At 43.6% G+C, this 14650-nt stretch overlaps 1 protein-coding gene across 2 annotated transcripts in view; it reads right to left on the bottom strand.

Moving 5' to 3' along the window:
* Positions 1-14650, bottom strand: part of VEGFB (vascular endothelial growth factor B) — a 387557-nt gene that overhangs the window by 77737 nt on the left and 295170 nt on the right. For both annotated transcript variants that reach the window (XM_069645095.1, XM_069645096.1), the window contains exon 3: positions 6602-6798. In XM_069645095.1, the coding sequence (XP_069501196.1) occupies positions 6602-6798 (197 nt within the window). The remainder of the gene's footprint in view (positions 1-6601; positions 6799-14650) is intronic.

Below are 14650 nucleotides of genomic sequence, written 5' to 3'. Positions count from 1 at the left end.
AAATTCAAATAAGACTGAGGCCTCAGGTGCAACCATGTGATAATAGCATTTGTAAAAAGGCCTTTCTCTACAGGACCAACCAAAAGTTGCAATTTTTGAACTGGTGGTTTTTTGGTCCAATTCTTTCCCTTTATGTGTGTGCACCCCCATAGACTCACATTTTCCCCTCTAACCGCTTCACTCCCCTTACTTTTAAAAACATTGTTTCCCTTGGCCCTTTACTCTTTGCACAATGTATTTTTAGATTTATCTTATTCAAGTCGGTTTTCTATAGAAAGCTGTTTTTAGAACGCTACCAGATGCATGTTATATTGTGCGGCAAACAAGCCTGTGGAGTCCACAGAGTCTTCCATGCAAAAAATACAAACTAAATTGGGTGGATAGGTTTACTTATTGGCACCAAGGACAATACCTTGGCATAAATTGTAAAATCCTGATGAATCAGTAAAGTGGCCTCAGGCCGGGTAGCAGCATTGTTTGTCCGTCCCCGTTTTAGCAGCTCCATCACCGGAGCCTACCTGTGACATGCTTTAATTTAGCCAACTAACAGAAGAGATCTTGGAAGTGATTGGATAACTTGTAGCTGAATTGTTTTTATATAACAATTGGCAGAATGTTTTTTTTATGGGGTTTTCACTCAATCCCCATCTAACCGCCCACACTACCTCACACCGCCACCCACCACCCAAAATCCCCTACCCCAAACACACAACACATAATTTTAAACCATTTATTTCAAAACAAATTACCAAAAGGGCCTCCACAACGGTTAAAATAGGCATGGTGAAAACAGCCACGGCAAAAACACGGTAACCGCTGGAGATTTGCCCAGTTTCAAACCTCTAATGAACTTCTGGATTTCATTAACTAAAAGGGGGGACTTGACTATCTTTCCTCAGCTGATAATTAAGGGCGCTCACAGAGCAATGATTGATTACGCCTTTGGGATGGTTGGGCCGGTTGTGAGCATTGGGTCTTGTAGAGCGTTTGCAGTTCTATGTCTGTGTCCTGCTCTCTCTCAGCCCTTCTGATCCATGGGTCTTGGATTCTCTCTGCTTTAGCCCATAGATTCCTGGCAACACATTTACCAACATTCTTTGCTCTAACTATGGTCCAAGCTGTGTTATTACTTACTGCACACCTTGCCCTACTACTGGGTTTGAAACTGTATTCATGTCTTAACTTTTGTAAGCCTGTCGGATATGAAACATTCCTGCAGACACTCGCCAGTTTGCATTTCGGTTTCCAAATGCTTGAACCTGCTGTTCGATTACTTGCTGAAATGTTCCATTCCTCTGGTGGCAGAACCCCTAAAAGCCTCCAGAAATGCAGCTTATTTGTGAGAGGGATTAATTTGTAAGACCATGTTGAGAACTCCACCGTCAGTTTTGACATTTTCGAGAATTACTCTGCTCTGGTTTGTCATTCTTGTGTTCACACAACACAACATTCTTCTTTCTGGAGAGGTTAATAGTGACTCTGTTCTTTTCCCTTGCACCAGGGAACCCACTACTTTATGGATACAGCCTTCTGCTAATTTGTCTTTTCCGCGCTCACACACAGCTCCTGTAGAAGCACAATGCCTTCAGTCTGCCATGTAATTTTCCTTATTCCTCTCATCCAGGTGCTGAAGGCTCTATCTGTTGAGGGATACAATTGTGATGTTTTTACACACACCCATGATGTGTGAAATGGAAATGGCAGAACCTAAAGGATACTGAACACTTTAAGCAGTCAATAGACTGTGTGTGTCCTCTTTAAAACAAATCTATCAATAAAACACAAATAGATAGATGCAAACAGCAAACTGTTGTGACGAATCCCAGGATGTCGTCACTGCTTCCATGGGGGGAGCCCCTTCTTGTGAGGCCAGGGAGGTGAGGCTGCTACCCGATAGTCCACTTGGGGGGTGGTACTCAGCGGGATGATCTCATGGGGGGGGGAATCCCCCTGTGGGACCAGCGATGACTATTCAGAGAGAACGCAGTATGTCCGCAATACAGTACACCCTATCTCACCCACTTACCCTATCCAGACTCCACCTACCCCACACACTTCCATATGTCTCTGTACGGTAGATAGTATCACTCCCTCTGGAAATACTGAGACAAGGAAGAGTATGGTTTACTTAGGGAAGACACACTCAGAAACTGGGATGAAGAAGAACACTGACAACCCAGTGGAGAGTGAGAGTATCACCACTGAGATGTGGAGGAGGCGTTGAGCAATGTGCAATACCCTCCGGAACCAACACGAGCAGACTAGACAACCTGAACCAGCTGGATTCAAACAAACAATAAAAATGGGAGAAGGACTTTGTTTGTGGTCGAGCCCACCCTGGAGGAATTGCGAGAGCGAGCAGAGAACAGATTTGGAGGCAGAAGAGCACTGTGATGCAGAGAAGGGAGCCGGAAGGACCAGAGTCGACCCTCAGCGAGAGGGAGAGACGTTGAGCTAGTGGAGAGAGAGTCCAGGCGTCCCTGAAGCCCGGAAAATGTGCCAAGTGCAGGGAGCGCTGCCAGGAGGAAGACTGCCATGGCACACCTGTCGCAGACCGAAGAAAGTCAGGAGAGCCCAACGAGTCATGTGGATGACTGCAGGCACCCAGAGGGAGCCGGAACTCTTGCACACCATCAGATAAGGTACGGGGGTTGCCGGAAAGGCACTGGGGGCAGAGGAAGCTGGTGCCAAGTTAGACTGGGCGAGAAAAGCCCAAAATACAGGGTCTGGGATCCTAACTATCAGAGTAAAGACACTGTTATATACATCAGGCCACATAGGTTTTGGCAGGAAAATAAACCAAGTCTATCGGAAGGCCTAAAGAAGAAAAGCAAGTCTGGGACTCACACCCATATGAAGAAAGGCCTCATCCTTGAGCTTCATAGTCACAGTTCCTGGCAGGGTAGTGAACCAGGTTGGCTGGGGAAACAGGCAGGATACAGAGCTGGGAGAGTCAGGGGAAGAGAGTCATTCCCCCTGGTTTGTTTGTGAACATTTTGAAAAGCCAAGAGAAGAGAAGCAATCTCTTGGCATTGCGGAAATCCTGGAGAGAGCCAGGAAAGCCACGAGAAGGGAAGCAATCTCTTGGCAGTGCCAGGAGCCGAGAGAGAACCAGGGGAAGAGAGTAATTCCCCCGGGTGTGTTTGTGAACATTGTGAAAAGCCAAGATAAGAGGAGCAATCTCTTGGCATTGTGAGAAGCCTGGCGAAAACCAAGAAAGCCACGAGAAGGGAAGCATTATCCTGGCAGTGCAAGGAGCCGAGAGAGAACCAGGGAAAGGTAGTTGGTCTGCCCTGGTGTGTTTGTGAACATTGTGAAGAGTCAAGAGATGGAAGCCATTCTTTTGATACCGTAACTTTGAGTTGGAACTTTTGTTTCTTTATGAACCAGAGAACTTTTGCTACTTTGGAACTTTGCTTTAACCTTTGGGAAAAGGATTGCGACCTGGGGAAGATAACCACCCCCCCCCCCCCAAGAACCAGTTGCTCTGATACATGGAACTGTGCCTGTTCAGAAGAAGGGAGTCATTCTTCTGAACCAAGAGGACAACAAACCCCTTCTAGTTTAGTTGCAAGTGTAAGGGTTGGAAGTAGGTTTTTGACACAGGACGTTGGACTCTTAGTTCTTGGACATTCTGACAAATTCCTTGCTTTTTGTTGAGGCATGGAAACCCCTCGTAGAGTGAGGAGAAAACAGGGGTTTCTTTTCCTTTTCCATATAAATATCAACCAACATACAACCTGTGTGTCATTCTCCTTATTTCTGCACCCACCCTGTACAGACCCCCACCGTTTAACCCCAATCACCAAACCACATTGCATGACTGTAATCTGATGGTAAAACATAAGAACTGCCCAGGGGCTTCAGCCCAAAACACATCAAATTTGCGCGTTCAACATGTTCCTGGGGCAAGTGGCGGCTGATCAGTTTTTTTTAATGGAGGGATGTAAATATTTTCCAGCAAAAAGCGCAAGAGACCAAGCGGGCATGCTCCTCCTGAGAAATATTTGAAAGTAATGTGTTAAGATGGTGCATTTTATAGTATCATTTCTGTGGAAAAAGTGGGCAAAAGTCATACAATTTAGAATTGATGCTAACGGGTAGCACACGACAAAATCCAATCAATTCAAGACCACAGTAAATAGGAGCATTTTATAGCACATTTCAGGAGACCTCTGCCCACAGTATTACAGCATTGCCATTGTAAGAATACATCATAGGAGCATTTTATAGCACATTTCAGGAGACCTCTGCCCACAGTATTACAGCATTGCCATTGTAAGAATACATCATAGGAGCATTTTATAGCACATTTTCAGGAGACCTCTGCCCACAGTATTACAGCATTGCCATTGTAAGAATACATCATAGGAGCATTTTATAGCACATTTTCAGGAGACCTCTGCCCACAGTATTACAGCATTGCCATTGTAAGAATACATCATAGGAGCATTTTATAGCACATTTTCAGGAGACCTCTGCCCACAGTATTACAGCATTGCCATTGTAAGAATACATCATAGGAGCATTTTATAGCACATTTTCAGGAGACCTCTGCCCACAGTATTACAGCATTGCCATTGTAAGAATACATCATAGGAGCATTTTATAGCACATTTTCAGGAGACCTCTGCCCACAGTATTACAGCATTGCCATTGTAAGAATACATCATGTTGGCTGTGCCCAAAAATCCCAGTAATGCTACTGCAAGAAGGCATGTTTATGCTGGCTGTGCCAATGTATGCTGGTATTGCTCCTGTAAGAACATACTCTTCCTGGCTTTGCCTAACAATGCCAATACTCCAGTCCTGCCATTGTAACTTCATACTCGTATGGGCTTTTGGCAATAATGCATGTATTTACATTGAAACTACACACTTCTGTTGCCCAATATGGCCATTGTAATAATCATTGTTCTTTTTATAATGTGCTTAATTCCGGGGACGAGAGCGAGATTCAAACCTCCAGGCCCTAAGGGGATTGTTGGAACACACACAAACGCTTTGACGATTAAGGCCATTAATGCAGGCCAGAGGAATTGCTGGGGGGGCCGAAGGGGCTATAGCGTGGGTCTTTTGGTTGTAGCCCCGGATAGAAGCTCAGGGACTACAACCAAAAGACAATAGCTAGCCCCGAATCCCGCCAGTCCCGACATTAGCTTAGCCCCTGATCTTTTCCAGACCTAGCAACACCCCTGAAGCAGGCATATCCTGGGAGAATTATTGAGAACCTGGCTTATGTAGCTCCAACCTTACTTCTCTAAAAGGACAGATGATTATCGTGTTAATTCTCTCCTTGAGACAGAATGCGCCAGGGTACCCCGAGATGAGCTGCTACACAGACTTAAACACAAATGACTCATTTTTAAACAAGCGTTGGGAGAGTCAACAGTTGGCTTTTGTGTAGGCACTGGATAGCCATTTGCCAGGCAGTGTCATGCTATTTGGTATACAAAATGAACTGTAGCACATTGTAATTTGGTGGGCTCTCTGTGATAACCAGAGAGCCTATTGTAGCCAAAGGTTTAGGGAGCCACTGTGGGCGTGATTTGGATGGGAATGGCTGTGATATAGGTCTTAGCCTAGCTATGAGTATTGAACGAGTGGCTACAAGTGACAACATCCGGCTGTGTGTCCCTCCTTGAATGCCATCTCCCCTCTATGCAGAACCCCATGCCAATAGTTCTGGCGGGATATGAGCCCTAATAGTCTACGGAGCCTCCTCCAGACATGCGCGGTTGGGTTGTGTACAAAGGGATGATAGTGCCAAATAGTAGTAGGTGAAAGTGGCGCAACACAAAATGTGGGTGCCCCGCTGCAGGTCCTGCTGAGTGGCCCCACGCACTGCACACTGGGTCCCCCTCTGGGCATGGGCAGCATGGGGCCCCCCGCACTGTGGGGGTTTCGTGGGCCCCCGTTACGTCAGCGGTAGATGATAAAGTAAACATCATGGACAAACAGTGGTCATCCATCACAGACTTTGGAGAAACCATATTTTATGAGGGTTTGCACTTATAACAAAGCATATGTATGATAAACTAGCAACCCCTCTTCTATAGACAACAAGTGTATTGATTGATAGTAATAAACTAGAAGTAAGAAGTAACTTGATGTGTAACAAATGAACGCAACTATGGGCCCACTCAAATCTACTCTCTTGTAGGTATGGCCTTGACTGAACAGGTGCATTCTGTCATACACAAGATTGAGAGCGATGCCCCGGAGGCCATTTTGGGTTAATGCTGCGTACGCAAAATGGCGAATATAGGAGTTCAAAATAGAATAATAGGACATTTGTTGGCCTCTAAAAGCTCATTGTCTTGTGCAAATAAAGTCCTGCAAAGTAAAATTAAACAGTGGTTGAGGTACCTTGAGGTTTAGTTTAGGCACAACATGGATTAACACAAAATACACAAGTGAGATATTTGGTGGTATCAAGGCCTCTCTGAAGTTCCCCAATGAGCAAAGTCTGGAGGGGTTATCTCTGCAATGGTGCTTTCGCGAGGGTTTTCTGCTCTGCTGTGTCAGTGTGCACACCGTGCACAAGTGGTGCAAGCCAGTTATCCAAGGAACGGCACTTGAGGGAACGTGGGAGCCTTACCTGCATGATAACCACGTGCATCCTGTTGGGCACACACTCAAGTTCTTCGTCGACGCAGCAGCCGGCACAGCGGCGGAGGGGTACACAGGACGGCAGGAAGATGTGCTCCACCTCCTCTGGGTACTCGGCGGCTATGTCCACCAGCAGCTCTTTGGGCTGGCAGTAGCTGCGGTTGTACACGTCAATCCACTTGATCACTGTGTGGGCAAAGGTGCAATAGAAGACACAATCAGTAGGAATCTACCATGTCGTGACAATGATCCGATGGTGAAAGACGATGGCCACATGAATAGGAAAGTGAAAGAAAGGGAGAGGACAAGTGAAAGCAGAGGAAATAGAGGCGTATGGAGACCAAAGGGAAAACGTGAGAGAGGGGAGACAAGTGGTGGAGAACAGAAAGGGATAGAGTGATCGGAAGAAACGAAAGTGAAGGATATTGTGAGGCAGAACAAGGGAGAGAGGAGAGGGACAAGGGGAGGCAAACTGTAATGGGGGCCATAAGAACAGGGGAAGAATCTAGAAAGGGACTGTAGGAGAGATGGGTAAGGGAGATGGGGAATTTGAAAAAGAGAACAGAGCAATAACACAAAGGAGCAAACGAAAAGGCAGAATGAGAGGGGGATGCAGGGAGACCAAAGGAAGGAGACAGATGAGTTACAGTATTGAACGAGCCTGGAGGATGGCATGCTGGCTTATGTCGGGATAGACTGCATACTGACGGGCATGTCTTTTGCAGGGAGGGCTTTCAGTAGTTTGTGAGTGCCCTTTGCAAGTGGCAGGAGGGGTTCAGGTTTCTAGATCAGAGAGGCCTGACCACCTGGTGCCTCCGGACCCTGATCAGGGGCCAGGGAGCTGGGAATTCTCCGGCAGTGGATCCTCTCTTGGTGGGCATCTGACTGGGGATGCTAGGTCTCAGAATCCGAGGGGTGTTTCCCAAACACGTCCGATAACCTTACAACTTTCCATGTAATGCTGACCAAGAACCTATGTATCCCAAGGACTGCTCCTTGGCTATAACCCTGAGCTGGTGCCCTGCTCGGGGTCTTCGTTTGCATTATCATTTTAACTTTCCAGTAGTGTTTCATCACCTGATCTAATATGATTTGTTTCCGTCGCTGTGAAATTGTATTGTTACCCCCAACTTCCCAGTTGAACATGCATTTTTACTTGGTCCTGTACTGACCTTTTTCTATTAGTTCTAGAATCTATCAATGTAGGCGGGTGATGCGCCAGCTCCAGAATAATCACTGCCAGGGGCACCCTGCCCGATGCCCCATGATCGTCGTGAATGTGAGGTTTCGATGCATTTTAAAAGGAGGCAAAGGAGGTGGGCTTGGGTAACTTCCTTGGTGATTTGGAGACTGATGGGGTCATTTATATCCTCTCCCCCCAGTCACGTTGTCAAGTTTCTTCTTCCCCTCGATGAAATCTGTCCACCGAAATCCTATAACTAAGTGTAAACATTAACAGAATTACTGCACAAAGGAACTATTGAAATGTTTTCTCATTCAAATGTTCATGGCAGGGGATCCACAGTGAAAAATGGCAGTCCACTCTGCAAATGAAATTACTATCAACACTACTAATACTATTTTCCTTTGAAATAAAGGATGTTTTCCTACTTGTTCTTCCATTTTGCAATTATAAGGACAATGCTGCCTATATCGGCTTTGCAACTGTAATTTGGGAATACCAGGACCACAATGAACTGCTCCTTTGAACATATTTTTGCAATGGATTTTTATTATCAGAGTTCATTCATTGCCTCACTTGTGGTACTGGACAAAACTTTAGGAAAAAAACGTTTCCAGTTAACGCGTGACATCATTAATTGATTTGAAAACAGAGGGGCACGTTTGTCCTGCTCACTTTGTACAAAGCAGTCAAAAGGTGGAGTCTTTTGGTCTCACTACCGGAATACTGATGAGTTCAGGGAAGTGGAAATGGGCATATCTGGTCTAGGTGCCTTATTCCAACATGGAAGTCATCTTTATGTGTTCAGCTTCCTTCCTTTGTTTTACGTGGAAAATGTTACAAAACGCTAGACTTCTATTTTCTACCAAAATATTTTCGTACTTAAACATAGAGCCTAATTTACGTTGGCAAAACTGTGCATACATCCATATAGCATGTGAAAAATCAAAATGAGGACCCCATGGAACTAATGAGGGATCAAACCACAGAAAAAAAACAATTTGATACATACAAATAGGGGCCTCTTTACAAATACCCTCGCTTATCATAAATGCTGGTTCCGTATGCTTTTAATAACATTCAGTCAGAGGAGTATTTTACCCATATGGGTACAGACAGTAGTACAAAGCAATTTTTAAACAGTACATTAAAAAAATTGAAAAAAATGCAGTGCATAAGAAAAGGAACAGAAAGCAGCCTGTGGATAATATCAAAATTAATTATTGTCGAAGGAAAACATCTATGGAGTATTCGGATATGAAGAGAGTCATATGGGAATCAGTGCAATAGGAAAGTATGCAATTGGCTGTATGTGAACAGTTCAGTATGGACTAGTGCAATGTATGGGAAGTCAAAAGAATGTAGTACAAACATTGAAGGATATAATTGGTCCTCTCTTGTCCCTGAAGAATGTCTTCTGAGATTAGATGCGGGGATTGAAACATGTAGGGCTGTTTATCTAGTTGGGTGATTATCTTTCATTTATTTTGAAGCTGTTTGTACGTTTTACATACACTATATAGCATCACATGTGTGGTGGGTACAACTAGTGTAATGGCTACTGTATGTTTGTTTTTAATAAGTGTAAGTTATTCATATTGTTGCTGAGATTTTTTTAGATGTGTTTGATTAGTATAATTTAATTGTAAATATTGTGTTTCTTATGCATTGTATGTTTCTTTAAATTACTTTTTTAAATTACTTAAATAATGCTTAGTATTACTGTAAACAGGTGTTTGTCATCTGTAAGGGTATTTATAGAAAGAGCCTTATGTGTATTGCATATACATAGCACTTCATGCCAGTCTTTTCCAGCTCCTAAATGCGGCAACAACAGTTGCTATTATTACGTCATTTTGAATGGTAATTCTTTTTAAGGATTTATTTAATGTTATCATGGTTAAGTAATCCTAATAACAATCACATACGAAAATATCTTTCCAAAATATACATACATATGTATCATATTTATATATATCAACCATAAAATCAAATCGACAAACCCCATATATTATAACATCTTATTAATAATTATCAAAAAAATAAAGAAACTATTCATGCTAAAAAAAAATTTCGATTTTTGACCAGATAAGAACATTTAAGATACAATAATTCATTAATTCATACCCAGGTTTATCTATAAATATGTATTTTGTATTCCCAACCAAATGTGATGTACAGTGAACTTTAAAATTGTAGAACACCCCGAAAATATTTGGCTCCATGATTGATCAGACTGGAAATTCTCCAGCCTATATCTCAGATGATGAGAACCCATAATATAGATTTCGTTTAATTTTCGACAACCAGTTAATACGTTTCTAGGAGTTTCTATTTCTAACTTGCAGATTCTACACAATCGCTGATTAAAGGGCATGCCCTGCCGCTCCCCACTATTCGAGAGAGTGGGGAGGAGACCCATTCTGATCCTCATAATGAAGCATCTTGCGTTACTACCAAAGTGCTTTTTTGTATTTAGCAAGAGTAGTCACATTTGCGTTACGGTCCCAGATGTTAGCTAATTTTTGTATTTGTTTCCCCATAACAAAAATAGGGGTGTCTATTTCAAAGGTAAATCCTTTGTCATCAAAAAAAGAGAAAACATAACTTACATTCTGTCAATATAATTTTTGAATCCTCACTTTTTATTACATTTTTAAAATATGAGAATACAGATGTAGGATCATTGATTTTAGCCAACATACGTATACAAAAGATGCCCATAGTGATTCTCTTTTGTGTATAAAATGATGAAGGACCTAATTCACAGTGCATACCTTCAATAGGAACACATTTTGGTAGGCCAAGAGCCCGTCGCCAAAGTCTCCCTTCCAATTTTTAAATCCATTTAGTTTCTTTCACAATAAACATTTCGAAACCATAGGTAAGACAGGGTATTATACACGACCTATATAATTTAATGAGACCCTCAATCGAATAACCACCATTATATTTGATAACTTTCAGTATGGCTAAAAATCTCTTTTCTATCTTCAGGTAGGCATTGTTTTTTAACAACTCTACATGTAAAGTGTCTGTGAACAATATACACAAGTACATATATGAGTGCACAACCTAGATCTGTTTATTATTCACCCACCATTTAAATTTGTCTTTCAGCTTCTTCCTCTGGCAGAACAGCATTATATTAGTCTTTTTGATATTAATAATGAAGTTGTTACGTCTGGAATTATAGATCCAATTTATCAAGGCTATGCTGCAAACCAATCGGTGTACTATCGAGCAACAAAGTATCATCAGCATAGACAAGCCACGCAACATGATAATGACTCATTTCTGGTGGGAAACTACAAGCCTCATTCAAAGTAGTTCCCATTTCCGAGACATATATATTATATTGTGTTGATGCCAATGGGCAACTTTGTTTTAGTTCACAATTCGCCTCAATTCTTTCTCTAAGGTTGCCCTCTTGGGTGAGCTGGATTGGTACCGCAGTATCAATATACAGTCGCGAATAAACATTAGGATAATCGGGCTAAGATTCCAATCTCTCAATTTGGACCATAATACATTTCTATCAACTGTATCAAAGGAACCCTTCAAATCCATAAAACATTTGTATAAAAGCACCATCTTGCCTTGTCAAGGTATTAAGTATTAAATATAGGAGTGTCCAAGCATTCAATAACGTACCCATCCCCTGTTGAAATCCAGTTTGCTGTTGAGAGAGAATACAATTTATTTAAGCCAGACTTTAAGTTCAGTTAATAATAGCTGAGCAAAAATGTTTGAGCAAACATCAGACATTGCAAGTAATCTGTAATTATTTGGGCTATCTCTAGTACCTTTTTTTAAAGATAGGAACCAACATTGAAGCTTTCTAACTCACAAGAATCAACCCTGTTGTCATGAATCGATATTCCTTATGGTGCATGTTGAGATATATGGGAGTTCGGTCCCTTTTTGACACACCCAGCATGGCATCTGAAAGTTCCTCAGAAATCAAGCCCTTACCACAGTCTAGTTGTTTTTAAACTGGCCCCTTCAAAACTACCCAAAAGCAGTACAATCGTAAACCTACTTAAAGGATTACCTCAGTTTGCCGGGTGCATTGCTTCAAACTTGACTAACGCTTCTGTAAGTATTCTGCGCTCTATCCATCCTTTATATTCTCTGTTCCTTCCATTTCGCCCCTCCCGTATCACTAGCAGCTTTCTCCCCTTTTTCTGTTTGTTTGCATAGTTTTTACCGTGAACTCTCTGAAGGACTTCGGGACACCCTACACAGCTGCCTTCATCGTAAAACATTCATCACCCTGCAGGATCGTCTCGCCGATCAACGCGCAACACGTTCCCCAATCAACAGGAGTACTGTAACTATTCCCAGTACTTGTTCTGTGCCTCCTCTATTTTTCTCACACGTCTTCTTCGTGCCGGCGTACTTTCTATTCAGTTACCTGCAGTTACTTGGAGGGGACACATATTTTAGTGCCCTTCATTTCTTGTTTAGTCTTTCTTGCTGCCCGCTCTCGCTTCTGGCAGTCCCGCGAGTCGACAGTCGCCTCCACACTCATACTAATTTTCCCACTTTCGAAAAGGACGCTTGTTCTGTGCCCTTCATTAAGGGGAACTATTGTTGACCAGAAAGTTTTCTTTTTTATCTGTGTTTCACATCACATAATACCCTGGTATTCTCTTACAGCAATCTATTGGTACGTGTTCATCAGTTCTAACAGAAATCTCCAAGGCTGCACCTCGGCGAATGACACTTCTCATGACCTCTTCACGAACAGTATCCTGATTGTCATATGGTTTTTCTACTCCTTGAGGGTTTCCCAGCCTTCCCCCGGCTCTGAGTTCACCTTTCACATAATGGCGGAGAGTCTGGAAGGTTCCCCATTAGCCATGTCCAGTTATTCAAAATGGATCCGCAGATCCAGCAGTTGCTTGCTGGCATGCAGAATGTAACTGCCGAGGTGCAAAACCTCAAAGCAGAAAACATTGTTTTGAAACTAATGGCCATCCATCCACAGATACCCTTGGATGTTCATCGGCGAACCCTTCCTTTGAGGGAAATTTGATGGTAGTCCACATACATTTAAGGAGTTTTTGGATTCTTGTGTAGTACAATTTTCTTTCAAACCTACACCAACTTTCCGTCTGATCTGGCAAAGGTAGTGCACATGATTTCTAACCTCACATGAGGAGCATTGGCCTGGGCCACTGCATTGGTAATGACCAACAACCCCATTCTGGATTCTGATCCAGCATTTTCGAATAGTTTAAGGGCCATGCTTGGATGGCAGGTGATAACTATCTCTATGCAGTAACACCTTCTTGACTTTAAACAGGGTAGTCTTGACACGCTATCATATATCACTCAGTTTAAACAAATGGTGCACAACACAGCCTGGCCTGATGATGCCCTGATTACCTTATTCTGTCGGGGTCTGAATGAGGAATTAAAGGACAAGGTCTCCTGAGTCCCATCCCACGTCCGGGGAACCTTGCGGAAATGATAGCTTTAGTAATGCAACTGGACTATCGTCTTCTTGAAAGACAGGCAGAGAAATGAAAAAAGAAAACTCCTAGGAACTGGGATAGTCCCAGACCTACGCTAAAATCTAGTCGAGAAGAAGAACCCATGCAAGTGGGAGCTTCCAGGGGTCCCTTAACTTCAAAAGAAAGAGCAAAACGAGGCAGTCTTGGATTGTGTATGTAAGGCCTCCAAATATCATCTCGTAAAGGATTGCCCAATGGCCCCTCCGAAACGCTCAGACGTGCTTCTCCCCGGTCGGAACTGCAATCTGGGAAGGTGCCTTTTGTTCCCACAATCCTTCCTTAATGGTTGTAATTCGAATTTCTTTTCATCTATCTGATTCCACCCTGGAAAACATACCAGCATTGATAGACTGTGGGGCGGCTGGACATGTCTTCTTTTTGGCATAAAAAGGCTGCAGATTTATTTTCACACATAATAGAAAAACACAGCAAACAATTGTGAAAATAGTTCCGAAGGTGCGGCAACTGCTCCGTGTCCAAAGCGTGCTTCCCCCGCTTTTCCCAACAAAGTCCACAGTAGGCACAACTCTCCCAACCCTTCGTGCCTGAGACCCGCCTGCCCCTGCAGGTGTTCCTGGGCTGAGAGAGCGCCCTTTATTTGGGGGACACTGAGCCCTCATTGCAACCACCAGACGCCCCTGCCGCTTAGGCTCCCAAGAGGCGCTGGTCCGAGTACAGCGAAGACCCTTCCAGCTTTGCAATGGCTCATTCGGAGTCTATCTCTTGTCACGGGTCGCCAAAACACTGCCTCGCCCTCCCGCAGCGTCAACGGCCAGGCGTTGCCGTAGTCCCTTATGCAGGGTGGGTGGGTGGCAAACGAAAATCCTTCTTAGCATCGGCAGGCGCCTTCTGCAGCGGGCTGTAAGTTCTGTGACGCCAGCGCCCGCTGCTTATATGGGTCTTGGCCCGCCCCTTTCTTTTGTTGCTCTTCGCGGGCTTTCCAAGCGCTTTGGCGTGCTTGAACTTATCCCTCCCCCTAACCGAGGGAGGAGGAGGACCCTGCCCCGGTTATCGGGAGTCTATGGTTAATGTACTTTCTGCACATAACATTTTGCATGCTCTGCAACTTGTTTTTATAGGATGGTGACGGATCTGAAACTATTTTGGCAAGAACCCCGCAGCTAATATTAATGAATGCATATATTAACTACCATCTGCTGCCTAGATCCCTTGATGGAATTATAGCGCAGTCCATAGTTGTATATGCACATGCTGTAAGAGATAATGCTGGGGGGTTCTTGTTACAGGTAAGTGACGTTTTCCTAACTTGAATCAAAGTGCCTGGAGCAATGTGGGGCGAGTCCAGGCACCCAGTGGATCCCCCTTCTCTCTT

This window comes from Ambystoma mexicanum, chromosome 2p (assembly GCF_040938575.1).
Source record: "Ambystoma mexicanum isolate Mex_15411 chromosome 2p, UKY_AmexF1_1, whole genome shotgun sequence".
Taxonomy (NCBI): domain Eukaryota; kingdom Metazoa; phylum Chordata; class Amphibia; order Caudata; family Ambystomatidae; genus Ambystoma; species Ambystoma mexicanum.
This window is presented reverse-complemented; position numbering and strand designations above follow the sequence as displayed.